At 41.2% G+C, this 19,214-nt stretch overlaps 1 protein-coding gene across 2 annotated transcripts in view; it reads left to right on the forward strand.

Moving 5' to 3' along the window:
• Window positions 1-219: 219 nt before the first annotated feature.
• Window positions 220-19,214, forward strand: part of CCDC93 (CCC complex scaffolding subunit CCDC93) — an 80,120-nt gene continuing 61,125 nt past the window's right edge. The window contains exons 1-6 of one of the 2 annotated variants that reach the window (XM_039872696.1): window positions 220-411; window positions 4,434-4,547; window positions 6,029-6,123; window positions 13,540-13,651; window positions 17,666-17,764; window positions 18,575-18,631. In XM_039872696.1, the coding sequence (XP_039728630.1) occupies window positions 370-411; window positions 4,434-4,547; window positions 6,029-6,123; window positions 13,540-13,651; window positions 17,666-17,764; window positions 18,575-18,631 (519 nt within the window). In that variant the 5' untranslated portion in view covers window positions 220-369. The remainder of the gene's footprint in view (window positions 412-4,433; window positions 4,548-6,028; window positions 6,124-13,539; window positions 13,652-17,665; window positions 17,765-18,574; window positions 18,632-19,214) is intronic. The other variant, XM_039872695.1, reaches the window with a different exon arrangement.

Here is a 19,214-nt window from a genome sequence, read left to right on the forward strand (position 1 = left end):
TGAGAAGCAGAGAGGGTCCTAGAATGCAAACTTTCCCCTAGAAAATACTCCCTTTTCTAAAGCACTTCGAAGGGAAATGCAAAGCCCCGTCGCGAAGGTCCTGCAAAACGTCAGCCTCCACAGAGCGGCGGGACAGCAGGTCTCCGCCCCTGCAGGCCCCGCCTCGCCAGGGCTGCGCTCGCGCAGCCGCAGTCACGCCGCATTCCCGCACCAGCGCGCATGCGCCGGCCGGTGGCGGTATCGGCGGTCGCAGCAGCAGAGGAAGTTTCCGCTTTGCACTCCACCCCGGTAGCAGCTTTGCAGCTGGAGACAGCTTCCTCTGGCGGTTTCGCAGACTTCAGTGCCGCGGCACGTTAGCCTAACCGGATCATGGGGTTGCCCAAGGGGCCAGAGGGCCAGGGTCTCCCAGAGGTAAGGACGCCCCTCTCCCTGACACGTCGGGTTCCTAAGAGAGGGCCGAGCCTGCAGGGTGGCGAGCAGAAGGGGCCCCGGCTGCATTTGGGGAGCCCCGCCCCCTTCCTCAGGTGTGTGCTCCTCAGGGAGCACTGGCCCTCCCCGCTGGTGCTGAGCAGGTCCCCTCTGCGTGGGCGTGGGTAGGGGCTAACTTGAGCTGCTCCCGGGTCTCCGGGGACTGAGGTGGCCTTCCCAGCCCAATAACTGCCCCAGGGCAGTCCCGGACGTCGCGGGGTCCGGGGTCCTACCTCTCCCGGTCTCCGAGACAGCTTCTCCAGAACCCCGGCGCCGCAACGCTGGCACGGCGGGCCTGGACTGCTGCACCCAGGAGTCACGAGACGTGAGCTGGGACCGTCCGGACTCGGGTTGTTTAACGGGCAGTGACCTTATGGCGCCTTCCGCCGCCTTGCGGGGCCCGCGGGGTCGCGGCAGCCAGCCCCTCCCCCTTGGTGTCTGGAGGGAACGCCTCCCTCCACTTACCCCCATACCCGACCTGGGCGACAGAAGGACGTTTGGGGGCCGGCACTAAGATGTGTCCGGCCGAGTCAGTGCGCCTTGATGTCCAGTGGTGGTGTGTGGTGGGGACTCAGCGGCGGGCTGAGACACTGCTGTTTCTCCAGAAGATAGCGAGTGCCTTTCCTTCCAGAGGTGTTTGTTATTAATTACTAACTGGGTCGTAAGGGACAGGATAATCACTGGTTTCCGGATATCCACATTGTCTGGGAATAAAGAGAAGGTGCATTTCTTTTTGCTGCAAATATCACTTAGCTAGGTGGTTTGCATCTGCCTTCTCTTCACTTGATTTACTCAAAAGTTGGTCTAGTTTACTAGATTCTTGAAAGAAATGGAATCCACATTGTACCTCTCTCGTGTTTCTACGGTTCTAAAGCAGGTATTTGGCAGGAGAAATGATTTCTGGACATGGTGAGTGGTCCTTTCACACTGAGCTGCCTGTGGCCAGTCTTGCTTCTCTGTCCCACTCTCTCTGGTTCTTTAATCCTACAAGTACCCACTAATTGAGAGATCACTGTTTAGTGCATAGAAGCCGAGGATACAGTGATGGTAGGACGGACAATCTCTCTGTATGCTCCCGAGTCAATTTTGTTGTTAAAAGAAAACCTAACTAGTGTATGTTGTCAGAACCCTCGCATTAGGAAAAAATGTTACATACAAGTTGCTTTGATGGGACTAGGAATTGTGAAGACTGGGATCTGTACTGTGATGTTTGATTTGATATTGCTTTTTGGCCACTTCTTTATTCTAGGCTTTCATCGTTTTTGCCTAGCCTTTTGCTGTAGACTCCTGTCTGGTCTCCCTAGTTCTACCTTAAATTCCTCCAATCCAATGTCCCACTACCAAAGGAGATTTTTCTAAAATAAAAGCACCCTACTTCTGTGTGTCCTTTGTTTAACCCTTCTCTGACTGCTGGGAGGTTGGATCCTGTTTGTCACTCTTCCAAGAGCCTAAGACAGTTCTTGGCAATTAGAAGGCAGACAAGGTGGATATATAATCGAATTACTATCATTTAGTTCAAAGACCAGTACACATAGTTTGTGTCATTAAGCTATTACTAGTCCTATTAATTGATTCACTTCAATTTTTTAAACCTTTGTGGTATGCATGTGAAGGCTAGAACGATTAGCTCAACTTGGCCCTGCCTTCCAGCTTGCATGAACTACAGTACAAGGCAATCGAAAATTTAGTGTGCCTAGTTTGGGAGCTCACAGTCATTTATCTTTATCAGAATTTTATTTTTTTTAACAGTTGATGTAGTAACCAGCGTGATGGCTTTTTATGGCTTCAAGAGAGACATTCTTTCATGCCCTTTTCCATTTTGTTTCAATGTTTATCTGTGAAGTAAATTTGGAGTCTTATTAGCATTACCTATTTAGTGTTTTGTGCCAAAAAGTTATATCACAGGTTATGTTGCAGAAGTACATTTCTCCATTCTGGGAGTAAGCGATTGGGAAGCTTGGGCCATGCATCTGCCATGGATGCTCCTTAGGTAAAAGTTGAGGCAGGGATGATCCTCCCGTGATGTGTTGTCCTCTACTTAGAAGTGTTTTCATGATAAATGGTGATTGAACAAATGAAAGCTTCCTGTTTTACAGGCCAGCAGTTTTAAGAAAATACTTTTATCATCCCATTTTCCTTTTGTACTCTATCTTTGTGAACCACAACTGCTCTTTACCTTCTCCTTTATTTGTGTTTGTCCACTTGTCACAGACCTTTTGCCAAGAAAGAGAAGGTGTGAATCATTAACATCTTATTTTGCATGTCCATTAATAACTGGTGAACGCTAACCTTCAGAATCTTTGATAGGCTGGACCAGGGTCATTTGAGAGAGAGGTTAAATGAGTAGCAGTGCAAGGCTATTCCTCCACCACCACCCTCCATGGCAAGGGATTAACAGTCACTTTAATAATTCCTTGATCAACTGTGTGTTATTATGTATGCTCCCTCTCTTGGCAGTTTGTACTTCAAAATAAGCTTGAATTTCCATTTTCAGTGTCATGACTATGAAAATATTTTGTTAATACATGACTGGCTTAGGTCATGCACTTTATGTAGTGATTGAGCATGTCATTCCCTAGTTAATAAGTGTGTCCTTGGAGCCTAACACTGTTTCAGAACAAGGGAGTAAACATGGGTGAATAATATATGGGTCCTCTCCTGAACCAGCTAATATAATAGTCCATTTGGAAAGACAAGCATGTACATTAACACCAGACATGTCACTCAAAAGGTGTTATTTAATTGTATGACTGACATGGATTATAAATAAAATAGAAATGTAGAGTAATGGCCATTTTAGGCTGTATTAGGCAGTATCTGGCATCAAATAGGGGCTAGAATTTGAAGATGGTTCTGGGTGGCCAGAGACTATCAGAAGAGGGGTGATGTGGACAGTGGTTGTCTAGGTTGGCCATAACCGTATGTGGATTGTTTTAGGGGGAGATGAAGGACAAAGCTGGAAAGATAGGTTGTGACCAAAGATCTGGATGCCAAAGTAAGACATTGGGAGTTTATTTTGGAGACTGTGTATGATGCATTAATGATGAGGGCTGGGGGATCAACCAAAGAGGTAATGATGTGAAAACTGTGATTTAGGAAGGAATGAGCAAGAGAAATTGACAGAGGAGAAAGATTGAAAGGCAGTTGCAATAGTCCTGGCATGAAGTGTAGATAAAAGAGAAGGGAGGTTAAACGTGAGATGCTTAGTAAAGGAAGATTTAACAGGCGTTGTTGAGTAAGTGAGTAGTCAGAAGTGGGTACGAGGATTTGAACCAGAATACCTTGGTGGTGGTTTAGGTATAGAGAGGTTTTTTTTATTTTCTGCAATGACACAAGAGAGGAAAGACATAGTTCATGAAAATAAATGAAAGCAAAAGTACTAGAATACTTAAATGTATTTGACTTGTAAAATAAACACTCTATTTAAATATATTAGGTGAATTTATTATTTTTAAGGCAATCCTCTTATATGACAATAATCACCTTTTAATTCTGGATTGAAAGCCTTACATTTGCGTTAGAGATCAAAAAAGAGAAGTGTAGAGAAACATACATATTTGGATTCTTTGTTCACGCCCCTCTTGAAAATAACTTGGACAAAAATGAGTATAAAGTTTAAAAGAAAATCCACCTTGTTCCTGTCTGTAAGGAATTCATAATCTAGTTGAGAAGCCTGTCAATGTAAACAGTGTGTTAGAAAACAGGGAGGTAATGTGCTGTAGTCTTCCTTTCCCTGAATAGGCTCTACTGCCTGTGTGTGTCTTCTCCCCTGACCTATGACAACTGACAGCTTGTTGAGGACTAGGGACTCTGTTCTGTGCAACTCTGGCAGCACAGTGTCCCCATGCTCCTACATGACTGCAGTGATATACCTAATGTCACCTGGCAGTGTTGTGGCATGTGACATATACCTAGTGTTCCTTTATTCAAGGTAGCTTTTAGCAGCCTTTTACCTTTCGTTTTAGGTAGAAACAAGAGAAGATGAAGAACAAAATGTCAAATTGACTGAAATCCTGGAACTCTTGGTTGCAGCTGGGTATTTCAGGGCAAGAATTAAAGGCTTGTCACCTTTTGATAAGGTAAGAGGAAACCTTTCTAGCCTGTTTTTTTTTTTTTGGTCAGGATGGCGTGGTTACCATAGAAAGGAGAAAGAGATTGTGTTTTTCCTTTCTCCATGTCCATGTTTCCATTTCTCCCTAATTCAGATTTATTATAGAAGGATTTAAATTTCCTATTATAACATATCAGTAGATATACATTGAATTCCTGTGCTATGCATGAAGCTTTGAGAAATGCCAATTAACAAAAGAGATAGTTACACCTTTTAAGGAACTTACAGTTTGGTTGTGGAGATAAAGCTTATATAAGATGAAATAATCTGAGTCAATAAGGAGCTATCCTCAAGTCAGTGTGCTCACAGGCAATTGCCAGCTTTTCTATGGATGGTAAATGCTTAATTTGAAGGAGGGAGAAGTCACTATGGGATGAAGTTTAATTCAGCAGAACTTTGAATAATTATATGCACAAGGCATAGTTATTATAGGTGTTCAAGACACAGAGATAAGACAAAGGCTCTGTACTAAAAGGGCCCAACCTCTATCTTATAGAGAAGAGAGACAAACCAACATTCATAGAATAAATGGCATGGTACAGTAAGTATTACAGTGAACTGTGCACAGAACTGAAACATCCAAATCAGATAGAGTAGGACAGGAAAGCTTACTGGTAGAAGAAAGTGTGGAGTGCTCCAGTGGGCCACAGCCCTGGCTGCACATAACAGAATCACTATGGTTTGTTTTAGAATATCTAGGCCCTACCCAATGAAATTCTCAGTTAGGTCTGGACTGGGCTCTGGAATCTCTTATGTTATTAGGCATTCACATGAGTCTACAGCAAAGCCAGGAGCAGGATTCACTATTATTTTTTGTTTGTTTGTTTGTTTTTTAACATCAAACTGTGTCTGAAAAGGATTTTGTTTCAAAATGGATTTTTAGCCTTAGCGTCATTTGCATCTCAAAGAAACCCTGTGAGAAAAGTAGAGCAGAGATTCCCATCTCCATTATGTAGAGGAAAAAAATAAGATGTATGGGAATTAAGTAATGAGCCACAAAATGTCAGCCTTGCTACTCACATGTCTGGTACATGTAATTCCTCTGGAATCTGGCACTTGCCTGAAACTGGGTTAAGACTTCTCTCGGCTGAGAATTAATGTCTGTCTCCTTCAGTATAAAGAGAATCTATGTACGACGTGTATGACATTTAGTAATAAAAGTCAGTTTCTCAGTCATACTAGACACATTTCAAGTGCTTGGTAACCACATGTGATTAGCAGCTACTCATTTGGTCAGTACAGATATAGAACATTTCCATCATTGCAGAAAATTATTCAACAGTGCTACTTTAGATGAATCTTAGTTGATAGAGGAAGGACATATATACTTTCTGGAAAAATATCTAATTTTGTATTTCATGGAGTCTGTAAAAACTGTATTTTATCTACCTTCTACTTCTTACCCCTTTCCCAAACTAGGAGAAAACGTATTTTCTTTGTGTCTTACAGGTGGTAGGAGGAATGACTTGGTGCATAACCACTTGCAACTTTGACGTAGATGTTGATTTGCTCTTTCAAGAAAACTCTACAATAGGTCAAAAAATGTAAGTTGTTAAGGTTTGCCATGGAAGAGCCTAAAAAGGGAGAAGGGAGTAATTTTTGTTAAAAGCTAGACACTTTACATAATTTATTTTAATTTTCATTATAACTGGTATTATCACAGTTTTATAGATAGAAAATGAGGCTGAAAGAAGCCAAGGTCACACAGGTAGCATACAAGAGTCGTTTAATGTTCAAGCTGTTTCTAACACTTTAAAAAATTTTTTTCCCAAGTTCTATTGAGATATAACCGACATATAACATTGTATTAGTTTAAAGTGTATAACAATGATTTTATATATGTATGGTAATGAAATGATTATCACAATAAGTTTAGTTAACGTCCATCCCCTCACATAGATACAGATTTTCTTATAAGAACTTTTAAGACCTACTCTCTTAGCCACTTTCAAATATACAATACAGATCATTAACTGTAGTCACCATGCTGTACATCACATCCTCAGGACTTATGTATCTTATCCCTGGAAGTTTATATCTTTTGACCACCTTTACCCATTTTGCCCACCCTCTATCCCCCATCTCTGACAAACACCAATTTGTTCTCTGTTTCTATGAGTTCAGTTAAATGAAATCATACAATATTTGTCTTTTGCTGTCTGATTTCACTTAGCATATGCCCACAAGGTCCAACCATGTTGTCACATATGGCAGAATTTTTTTCCTTTTTGCGGTTTAATAATATTCCTGTGTGTGTGTGTACACTACATTTTCTTTATAAGTTTATCTGTTGATGGACATGTAGGTTGTTTCCATGTCTCGGCTTTGGTAAATAATGCTGCAATGACTGTGGGGATACAGGTATCTCTTCAAGTTAGTGATTTTGTTACCTTCTGTATACCCAGAGGTGTGATTGCTGGATGATACTGTAGTTCTATTTTAAATTTTCGGACAAATTTTCATACTGTTTTCCATAATGGCTGCACCAATTTACATTACCACCAGCAGTGCAGTGTGCTCTTTTCTCTACATCCTCAGCAATATTTGTTTTTTCTTGTCTTTTTAATGATAGCCATTCTAATGGGTATGAAGTTATTGATCTCATTGTGGTTTTCATTTGCATTTCTCGAATGATCAGTGATGTTCAGCACCTCTCATACTTTTTCTCAAAATTTCTAGTGACTACTTAGTGTATCTCTTTTCAATTTGAATTGAATTTGAACAGGGTGAGGAAAGGAGAATCTTTTCTTCCTGGTTGCCTCTGTGTAAGACAGAGCCTCACTTTGCCTGCCATTGAGACTAGAGATTTTACCTGAGGGCACCCTGCCCAGTCTTCCATAGCTTGGTGATTTTGTTAGACTATTTGGAATCCCCAGTTCTGCTCCCAGCCCTGCCTCTGGGCAGCTGTGTAACTTTCAGATCCTTTATCTGTAATAAGAAGGATTTGTGATCTCAAATGTAACAGACTTTTTTTTTTGAAGCATTATTCTCCCCCAAGAAAAAACGCTTCTAAGTGGATTAAAGATGGCCTATAAATATGCATACGAAGCAGTAATCATAGAAAGGTGAAGCAAAGGCAAAGCAAAGTGAAAGGAAAAAACAATGGAGATAAAAGTTGGGGTGGGGATAAGGCTACTACATGTGTGATGGACCACAAAATGCCTTGTTTTCCCAAGGGTGGACCACAGATTTGGCTCTGACCTTTCTAGAAGCCAACAAAAAGACAAAAATATGATAAATGGCCCAATTCAGAGTTTCTATACAGTAGAATAAAAATCAGTCCCTCAGAATTACCAAAATTTTAATACTAAGACCAAAGGACATCTCTGGGCTCCTCATTAGCAAGGACATATTGTTTAACACAGTGACACTGCGCTTATCAATGCTTAGTCATCAATGGCAGGGCTCTACATCCTTAACATCTGTTGTTCTGGGACTATACTATAGTGTTGCATTCTGTGACCTGTAGTGAAAAGTCCTCCACTGGGAGGCAGTGCTGTGGATTCTAAGTGTATGGCTTTGCTGTCTTCTAGTAGAGTGAAATCCTGAGGTAGATTTTTATTCTTTTTTGTTTATTTTTATTATGTATGTGTTATATCCATGAAGTTAAAGAAAAAATTCAGATACTGCCAAAGAGAGCAATGTACAGCTGATGTCTCTCCCCCTTCTCATTCTACATCCCAGTTTTATTTTCTGGAAAGAATCATCTTCAGCTGTGTAGGTTTTAGATTCTTTGGAATGGTCATTTCTCCATTTCCAACTGTGTATGTGCTGTGTTTCATTCACATCTAATGAAGAAATTAGCTCACCTGTACTACTCACTGTATCTCCTTCATTTTCTGGAAAATGAAGCATGTATAGATTGTCTGTTTTTCCATGATCACTTGTATAACTTTAATCTACTTAAGCTTCTGTTTCTTGACTCATTAACATAAGATTGTTTCTCCTGGTTCCTAAGTATGTAGGGTAAACGTTTTAGTGTCTCTGTTTTTCCTTCTACCTTTCAGCCTCCATCTACTCTCATACCATTACTTTTAGAATGTTCAGGGAATATTTATAGTCTCTTCTGTGATAGCAATTAAATTGTTCATGCTTTATCTACAGGTATACTCTAAAAGTAACTCTATAAGTGTTTACAATAAGAACTAAAGATTGTGATGGAATCAGAAAAGGAAATGTAATCTTCTGTACCATAATGATGCTGTTTAAAGAAGAATATTCAAAGTATCACAGTCAAAAGGAATCTCTCTTCACTTATTCATTGACTCAGCAAGTTATTGAGCTCCTAGTTATGGGTTCGACATTGTTCTGGGTACTTTGGATACATTAAGGATTTCATGACAGATTAGATTTGGGGTGTGATTAAGTCAAGGATGATTGTGAGGTATTTGTCCTGAGCAAATGGAGGTGGTCTCTATGAGTCACCAAAATTCAGGCACACTGTACATAAGTTTGGGATCCATGGATACAGAAGGCTAACTGTAACAGGCAGATTTTCAACTGCATGGGATTTGGCACCCCTAACCCTAACCTCCACGTTGTTCAAAGCTAACTGTAATTTGCTTTATGTTTATGCAGCTTTTTTTTGCTTTGAGTTTGAGCACCTTTTTATCTTGTTGATAAAGAAGCACATGATTTTATCTGTAGCTAAGATAAGCCAGCTTCTTAATCAGTTTACTTACTAACACGAATTCACTGCCTTCTTGAGGACACGCCTAATTGAAGCCTCTTCTGTTTCCAATTTGAGCTGATTGCTTCTTACCTCTGTGGCACTCTTGCATGCTAGGATTTTTTTCCGTTGCATTCTTTCTGGGCTATTACCATTTCTTAGATTCTACATATCTTTCCTTCCTAATTTCTTTTGGAGTTTTGCAGTGGTTCTTAGCCCATATTTCATCGTGGTATTCTTGGGGGTTATGATAAATTCCCATTAGTGACAATAGTCTTAATAGCTATTGGAGCATAGTGTTTTTTATACAGATTCTCAATCCCTTATCCATATTTCTGAATTCTAAAATGCACTGAAAATGGTTATTTTTCTTTTTAAGATACAAATTTTATTTGGAAGCAAAATATGACCAAAGCTGACTTAAGGCTATTTATAGTCTTTATCCATCCCACTTATGTGAATATTCATAAGTTTTGCTGCAGAAATACTAATTTCTTTGATTTTAGGGTGCTACGCCAGATTTCACTGGGGTCCTGCATAATATATAGTACACATCCCTTAGGTATACTAAGGTACAAATATGTAAAAAATAATGAATTCTGAAACATATCTGGCTCCAAAGGGCTTGGATAAGGGGTTGAAGATGTATCATTTTCTCTGGTAGGTACTTAAAGTGTACCTTTTAAGTGCAGAGCTGTGAACTGTAATTGTGGGCAAAGCTGGGGACAGGTGTTTATATCACTAAAGACCCACCAGAGTAAAGACCCACCTTGAAGTACATCAGGCAGTTGAGTCTATGTTATCAGTAGGAGAAATGTCATAGCCACAGGGCACTGAATTATCCAAAACTCTTTTCTCTTTGGTTTCAGAATGCATTCTGTATTTAGAGTACCTTTCCACAAAGTTTCTGGTTAGGTGCAGTTTAGCCCAATACTGCTTTATGTTTTCAGTGTCTCAGTATATCTCAGTTTATGTGATGGGCAGCCAGGTGGCGTTGTCGGAGGACATCGTCTATCGAGGACATGATTATCTTTTGGGCTGTCTTCTACATGTGCCCAACTGGGGCCGCCTTCTCCTTCTTGATCCTTCTTTCTGGAGGGCTCCATAAGCTTCTACCTTCCATCCAAGCCTGTCCTAAAGCCCTGTAACCACAGGGTTTTGAATCTGATCCATGCTCAGAGATCCATAAATGAGATTTTAGGTATATAACTGAGTTCATTTCAGCAACACATTTACTAGGCACCTGTGTGCAGAGTACTTGCACATGCTTTTTTACAATAACCTTTGAATAGGCAGGACTGGGGTTGTCCCTCATTTATGATGGAAAATTGGAGCAGAGGGACTGGGTTAGTTGCCAGAGTCCCAGAGTAGGTGATGGAACTGAAATTTAGACCCACATTAAATTCACTCTCTTTCAAACTGTTTGCAATGGAGGAAGAAACTGTACTGAACACTCTTAAAAACCAAAGGAATCAAACTAATCACCTGTAATGATAAGTGGGCATATTAAAATCTTAGACTAGGAAACCTGCCTGGCGACCTTTGCAGTTGTCATTTTCTTTGATTTCTAGAAAGTCAGGGGATCCACCCTGAGATCCAGGGAGAAAGAAGCCAGGTGGAGACTGGTAGGTTTCTGTAAGAGGTCTTCCTGATTTTTGTCCCCTGCCTGCCAATGTTTCCCCCACATTCTCATCACCTGCACTGTTAAGTGTCTTCAGCTGCTTCCATACACTGCTGAGACTGTTCAGACTTGGCAGTCATTTCTGGGAGGCAAGTTTAAGAGGAGGTTTAAGAGGGTCATAAACCCTGAGATGACCTGCAACATCCTTTCCTCAGGGCCTTTATGAACTGGAAGAGTAGGCTGTCTCTAAGTAGTGGCCATGGAGAAGCGTGTCTGAATGTAGAGGGTTGGGCTGGTTGGTGTTGAGAGTCCCAGCCTCAGTCTCGTTTTTAAGCTACTCAGTGGTTGTAGGCAATCAGTACTCTGTGCAAATCTATAGATCTGTAGCCACTAGAGGGAGCTTTGCTCCTAACGAACCAAAACTGCGAGGAAAGAGAGGTGGTCCCTGCATGTATAAATAGTTAAGACCTGCCCTGACCAAGGACACAAAGCTGGGCTTGGTAATCATCTTCATGTGCTAAGCTTGGAGTTTGGGGAGCAGGACCAGTTGAGCACCCATCTCCCACAAGCTTCGAAGAAGTTAAGAAACAAGGCATAGGAGTCTGATGGAGATGAAAATAAATAAAGCTTATCAGAGATAGAGCCTTAGGTATGTTGCCAAATGGCTTTGTTAATACTTTACTCCATACTTTCCAATTCAGGCCCCAGGAAGAGCTGGACAACCACAGGCTTCCCCACTGGGTCAGGGCACACATCTCCCGGTAGAAAAGATGCATGTGACCTATAGACAGGTTGCTGAGAAAGGAGGGACTGCAGGAGTGCCTGAGAGCCACATGACAATTTTCTTTGATATTTCAGACTTTTTGAATAAATCATACCTCCCCCTTTTGGGGGTGAAAATGTTCTCCCATGTGCTTCCATCCTAGAAGGCGGATATTTCTGTCTTATGTGAATATGTATAGTAGAGTATCAGTCTTCCCCTCTCCGTATTCTTTTCTCTTAACATATTGGATCTGACATTGATATTATGATTAGTGGCGCTGGGGGGGTGTGACTATTTTCTTCCTCAGTTTTAACCTTGGTTCCACCTTGTATAGTTACTTTTTGTATGTATGTGTAGTTTCCTAGTGTGTTTTCCAGGCACCATTTTCTGGGGAGATGTTTAGCTTTTGTCCCTAGGTAACTTTGTTTCTGCAAAGATGGAGGAGATGAAACCCACTAAGGAAACATAAATAAGACAATAATTGCTTTTACTCAGGCCTAAGTTAGATGTTAGTCTTAAGGGTATCTATCTCCTGGGAAAGATTTTGAAATAGTGGAAAGATAAAGGTGTACAAGATTTCTTTGAACAAGGAACAGTTTTGGTAAACCCAAAACTTACTGAATTTGAAGCATCTCATAAGACCTGCTGATGTTGTTCACCAGGGCCATCATCGATTAGCAAATAGTCCTACTCTTGTAAACAAGGCCACAGTAGCTGTTATAATGGGCTAAGATTTCTTTTAAGGGTCTTAGATGGGAATATAGCCTAAACTACCCATGTAGGCTGAGCCAGAAGTCCTTATTTCTCCATATAGCCCTAGAGGGCCATACCTTATGAGGGTTTCTCAAGGTTCCTGGTCTGTGTGCCGTGGCTTTGAGGTTTAGCAGAACCACTAAATAATTTCTTTTTCTCTCTTGAATCTGATCCAATTAATATATAAGAAACAGGAACTAGACTGTTAGAAATCAACTATCAGTTGCTTAGAGAAGGAGGCTTAAATTTGTGATGAAATGGACTTGCACACAAGTCTCTCTCTCACTCCTGCCATAAAACTGTCCCATCCATGCCTGGATTGAGGTGAAAAACCTCTGTAGCAGGGGGAGGAAGCTTACCTCCTGACTGAGATAGAAGAATGCTCTGGGACCTTGGGGAGTCCGATTCCTCTCCTCCAACTCCCAGCCCATTTAGGAGGAAGACGGAGGCAAGTTGTTGGCAAGAGATCAGTGTCCCTCATAAGAAGTGCAGAATTTCTCCTCTCTGGAAAAAAGAGTGAGGACACATGGTTCCCCCAATCTAGGATTGATTTTAGAGAATCAGAAAATTAAAGGCTATTTTTTATTTTCAAAATACTTTTTACCAGGATAGAGAACTCCAAAATTTTTTTGAGCTTGAGGCCCCATGTTTTGTCTTAATATCATAGACATCTGGATCAAAGTTTGGTAATTATTTCTTGCCTGAATGACATTTAGAACAATTATTTTTTAATGTGTAACCTAGTGGTTCCCAGACTTTTGGAAAAAGTAAGTCAGAAAAATAAAATGTAAAAGAATATAGGACACTGATAACTTTTTATTTTACCATGTAAATATGTTAAAAAATGACTACTACCTCAACTTACCACCATCATTTCATAAGGAAACAAAATATTTTAATATAGAAAAATTAGGTAGGACAGCCTTATAATTAAGGATCAAGGCAGTTTTGTGGCCTTGAGCACACACGTGCGCACATACATACACATCTAAATTATGCTTATTTTTCTAATTTTGCAGTCAGCCAAGAGAAACTTGGTCTAGGTCTGTCATTGAGAAGCCCCAGATTTTTCTGGGATGCTTTCCAGACTTGAGAAATGTCTTAAGGGCCACTTTGTGATTCTCACTCTTTGCTTGTTGTTTTTTTCCAAACAGAGCTCTCTCAGAAAAAATTGTCTCAGTCCTGCCAAGGATGAAGTGTCCACACCAGCTGGAGCCTCATCAGATCCAGGGGATGGATTTTATTCATATATTTCCTGTTGTTCAGGTGAGAGCTTCTGTGTGGTTTCTTATCCTCTGAATATCAAATTCCTGTAATGGTTCTGGCACCTGGGCCATCTAGCCTAGATCCTGGATCTAATGAGTATGGTATGGATTTGGTGGCAGCAGAACATGGTGACGTTTCCTGATGTCATCCTCAAAAGGTCACTGGTATTCCACCTCCCCTAGTTTGACACTGTCACCTGATCTTTGAATGTTCCCATTAGTTGATTTTCATTGCCCTTTTGGTATAGAACTCCGCAGACCTTCATGCTCTGGTCCCTTGCAACCTATCCAGCCTCATTCCTTGCTTTTCTTTATTCTTTCTCTTCTAGTCCCTTTGACTTTCAGATTTTCTCATGGTTGTTATGCTTCCTTTTGTCCTGGGGCCTTTCCCTCAGATGGAAAGCTCTTTCCTTCTCTCTTTACGTATTTAATTTATATTCATTCTTCAGACCTTAGTTCCACCAAGCATCCTCAAGAAAGCTTCTGCTGACCTCTTAATGTAGAATCCTTTGCTAAATCCACTTGTATGGCCACATTCCCTTTCTTCCCAAGACTGTTCCTTAATTGCAGTTTGTATCATGTATATTCAAGTGTGTGGTTAGTTATCTGTCTCTCCCATCAGACTGTAAGCTTTCTGAGGGTATGCACCGTGACTGTGTTGCTCACTATTGAGTCTCTAACACCTCATAGAATGTCTGGCACATTGTAGGCATTCAGTCCTTATTTGATGACTGACTGTCTGATGGAGACTTATCTTTACCCCAGCTTTTCCCCAAGGCTCTTAATCAAAGTGGTTCATGCTGAACAGCTCCCTATATTCTGCACATTCTTGTGTGTGTCCACTCCAGGCACCTGGAAAAGAAGAAGAGCAAAGGCACTCACCTTTGTTGCCTGTTGTATGAACAGTATTTTGCATCTGATCCTAATAGAGACTTTGAAGCATTTATTGTAATTCCCGTCTTAACATCTAAGGAAAGTGAGACTCAGAGAGGGTAATTGATTTCCTTAAAGGCATAGAACTAGTGAGTGGAAAAGCAGAGGTTCCAGTCTGAACTCCCTGTCTTCAAGCCTTGTACTTTTCCCACTCCATCATTCATGCAGCCACCAATGAGAAAGGTGTGCTGCCCTTGCTAGAAAAGTGTTTTAGTTCCGTATCAAGATTATATAGTGTAAGGCTTAAGGAGACTTCCTGGGTTCGAATCTTGGCTTTGTTCTGGGATCTTGGGCAAATGACTTAATTCCTCGTCTATTAAATAGAAATAATAGTACCTATCTGGTAGGATGAGAATTAAGTTAATATATGTAAAGCATTTAGCTGAAGGACTGGCACATTTTAATAAGTGCTATATAAATATTATGTAGCTGTTTCTGTTGTTGTTACTATTATTGAGATCTTCCCTGCATTAGACTTCAAATCAAATACCATGAAATTTTTAAATTTGAAGCTAAGACTTTTTTTTACTCATTTGATTTGTACCTTTGTTAGACTTTCAGTCTCTAACTCAGGGAAATGGTACTTAATCCTTTTTGTGAAAACAGGAAATAGGGACCTTGTGCTATTATTACTGAAACCTCCAACACTATCACACTGTACAGTAGATGCCTTTTCTGTGAAAGCCTGGATGTCTAGTGAATAGACCTTATGCAACTCTGTGATGGAACTTTGAGGACAAAAATATCTAGTACAAATATGAGAAGAGGGTGAAAGGGAAGTGATCTTCTGTAATTAGATTGGGCATTTTGAGTGTTGTGATTTTTCTGTCGTGAGGAGAATGCTGGAGGGCTTCCTGTCTGGGTGTGAGAGCCTAGGCTAGTGTTTACCAGATTTCTTAATTTCGTGGACTTTTGAAATTTTAAAGGATTTTGAAATTTGCCAGACAAGGACATTTTTAGAAGTAACAACTATCTTGCTTTCTCTATCATTTTCTAAAAGAAAAGCCCTTTAACCCTCAATCTCAGATTAAAGGACAGTCCTTCAGATTTACTACCTTTAGTATTGCAAAAACTCACCACATGCTTGTAGTTTTTTCCAGTTTTGCTGGAGACCGGTAAAAGAAGTCATATCAGCAATTGGGAACCATTGAACTAGTTGTCTTATGTGATTCTAGAGGCTCACCATCCACATTCGCACCATTTAGCAAAGCTGTAGTAACACTCTCTGCCAGCCAAGAGAAAAACAATGTAACTTCTAGCCACTGGAAGTTCTTGGTCACATCTTTTTCTTCCCTGCTGGACATGTAAATTCTGCGAATGTAGGTATTTTTTCCTAATGCTAGGGACCTGTTGCAGCGCGTGGCCATTCAGGAGGTTCCCTCCACAGCCCTTGGTGCTGGGGACTCCAAAATACAGCAATTGATTCTCTTAAGGGAATCCTATGACTCAACAGGCTTTACTTCACTAATCTGATCACACTTTCCAGGATCCAGCCAAGCAATAACTCAGTGTAGATCTGATAAACAGAGGCAGATCTGAACAGGAAAACAGTATGAAAGGCTATGAACTGAATCTCCCCGTTCAAAGGAAAGCAGGGCAAAATTGAGTTGAGCAAGAGTCAGTCTCCTTACTTGTCCTGGGCCATGGTGTTGCGTAGGGGTGCCCGTAAGGAGCTAGAGTAGTTCTGATTGCTGTCTGACTTTCTGCCCCTGCTTCTGGATTTTATTCTGTGCCAGAGGCCATTGTTTGGAGGTGGGGTGGAGTGGAATGATGGAAATAAAATAGAAGATGCAAACAACAAAAGAATATTCCTCTTGTAGTTATTTGCAGCTACGCCTATCCTGGGTAACTCCCTAATCATTTACTTCCTAAATGTGTACTTTTCTTGAGTTGGCTCCCTCAGTGAGCAAGCGTTCTTTCTGTTCTTGTAGGACCACCGTTTTATGTGTCACACGTCTACTTCCCTAGATAATAGACGCAAGTGTGGCTGTGCTCTCAGGGAAACAAAGCTACTGTCCAAAAACTGCTTTTGAGATGTAATAGCTCTCTCTGGAGAGAGAATGGGAACCCTGACAGATGGCATCCCCCTCCATAATGTTCTTCAGTAATAAGGGGGATGAATGAAAAACCAAGGAGGAGAAGCGAGGGCTCTTTTTTTTTTTTGGCTCTTTGCATTCTCACTCAGAGCACTTTGATCTTCCACAGGTTATGGGATGTAGTTGTGTGTATGTGTGTGTTTTAATTAACTGGAGTTTTAAGTAGGGAGAAATGAAAAGCAGCTACTCCTGCATATCAGCCTGGTGGAACTGGGAAACATTTAATAAAACCCATGTGTCCAGTCTTCTGGTGTGGAAGAACCTCCAGTTGTGACTTACAACTTTGTGGCTTGCTAGCTATGGATCAATGGGCAAATTACAGACTCTCTCTGAGTGTCATGTTCTGTAAAACACACCCAGTACCAACTGCCTTATAATGTGTGGATTGAGAGAGGGAATGCTGTGAGTGCCAAACTAACATGAAGCCTAGCGCTGTGTACTCAGTACAGTACCCTGTTCTCAAATCTGAATATTTGCAGGATTTCATCTTTCAAATGAGGTACTATACTAGGTGTTCTCTGTGGTTTTTCCCCTTTTCTGGTCTGTGCTGCGAACAGCACAAGAAAAAGTTTTATTAAGATCTGCCTAGAACCAGATGGTCATAGGAAATAGCTACATTTGTGTTCTGCTTCAGGTATTTATAAAACACTCTAGTACTTGTGATTTCATTTGCTTCCACAGCAGCACTGTGAGGTGAAAGAAACTGATATTCTTAACTCTACACAGAAAGGGAAACTGAGCCCTCAGGATCTGAAGTGAGGCTTTAAAGCTTTTGCACAGCTACTCAGCTCTAGATCCCACTGGATCTTAGCATCTCAGATGCCTAGCCAGTGGCTTCGCCTGTAGGACAGTACATGTTGATAGTGTTTCATTACCTGGTCAATTTAAGTACAGTGATTCCGGTTCATGAGTTGTGCCATCTCTGAGCTGGCCTTCACCACAGTGGTATTTCATCCCTACTCACGTTTCCTAATTTTCTTCCCTAGTGGCTGGTGAAGCGAGCTATAGAAACAAAAGAAGAGATGGGTGACTACATCCGTTCCTACTCTATATCCCAGTTCCAGAAAACCTACAGTCTCCCTGAGGTCAGTTTTCTACTTTTCTTGTCTACTTAAAGACGAGTGCACACTTAGAGACTCCCTAGGAAGGAGCACAGAAAACTCAGGTTCTGCTACGTGTCCACACCACTGTGTGGAATCTCTGCCTCTACCTGGTCAGCATTGAAACCAGGCCTCCTGGTTTATTAGAACTGCTTCTTTAAATGGACACTGAGTGTAAAGCCCTACAGTTTTGTCCTTTTCTCCCAATTTTGATATTGGTCCAGAACTTTTACTAAATTAGAAGAACACAAGTATATTTCTGTATCATATAAAGCTTTTTGAGAGACAACCTGCCTACGACATTCCTACAGTAATAGTAACAGTAATAATAATCACAACAGCAACAACAACAATAGCTGTTAACTATCGGATTCTTACTACAGTCCAGTCCCAGTGTATCACATGCCTTCTGCTCTTTAATCCTGTGGACGTCTCCCTGAGATTAATAGTGTCATCCCATCTTACAGATAGAGAAATTGAGGCTTAGCAGTTAGGTAACTTGCCTGAGGTTTCAGAGTTCATAAGGATTTGAAACAAGAACACCTGTTTTCACCACTATACTCTATGAGTATACTCTTCCATTTTTTCTTAATTAGTTGTAGGGATCTGTTTTGGAGTCATCTGCAGAGGCCCTAGCTTTTCCCATGCAGGATATATTCCAATTTGTTAGAAAACTGAGACTTCTTTAAGCAAATTTGTGACAAGAAGTCAGTTTATAAGACAGACTTCCCAGCAGCCCAGTTGAGCTTCAATTTTCACAAAGGATTTGTTTAATCTCTGTATTTTGTCTTACAGGACGATGATTTCATAAAGAGAAAAGAAAAGGCCATCAAGACGGTTGTTGACCTCTCTGTAAGTTCCCCTGTCCTTCTGTAAAAGAAGAGTGTAGGTTCACAGCCCTCAAATAGCACTTTGATTCAAATCACAAAACCTTGCTTCCTGAGGTTTCTGTCTGCTGGGATTGTCCAGGAGGGACGCTCTGCCTGCCTCAAGTATCACATATCTAGACGCCACCATTCACGGGTAGAACTGGCCACAACCACCACCTTCTGTTTCTCTTTGTTCTAGTTTTAACACCCAGAACCCTTTCTCATTTGTGCTAGTGGCAGATTTAAACTTTGAATAGCTGCAAAAAGCAGGTGATGAACTGGAGATGCTAAATTGAAGTTACCACCCCCATGGTGGCTTTAAAGAGGCAGAATAGCTTCTGAGCTTTATGTGGGAAATTCTGGGATGGCTTATGTCATTATACACGATGTATCTTAACTGTGGAACCTACACACATGTGCCCACTTCCCCAGTGCAAGGGGCAGAGGAGAGCTTTGGGCCTTTTCAAAACATTCTGGGCCAGAGCCCAGCAGAACTTTGTCAGCCTAGTCCCCACATCATCCCCCAGCCTTCCTACCTGAGCTGATGGGAATGAAGCCTCAATGCC

The sequence above is a fragment of the Pteropus medius genome, unplaced genomic scaffold, assembly GCF_902729225.1.
Source record: "Pteropus medius unplaced genomic scaffold, Ma_sr-lr_union100, whole genome shotgun sequence".
Lineage (NCBI taxonomy): Eukaryota > Metazoa > Chordata > Mammalia > Chiroptera > Pteropodidae > Pteropus > Pteropus medius.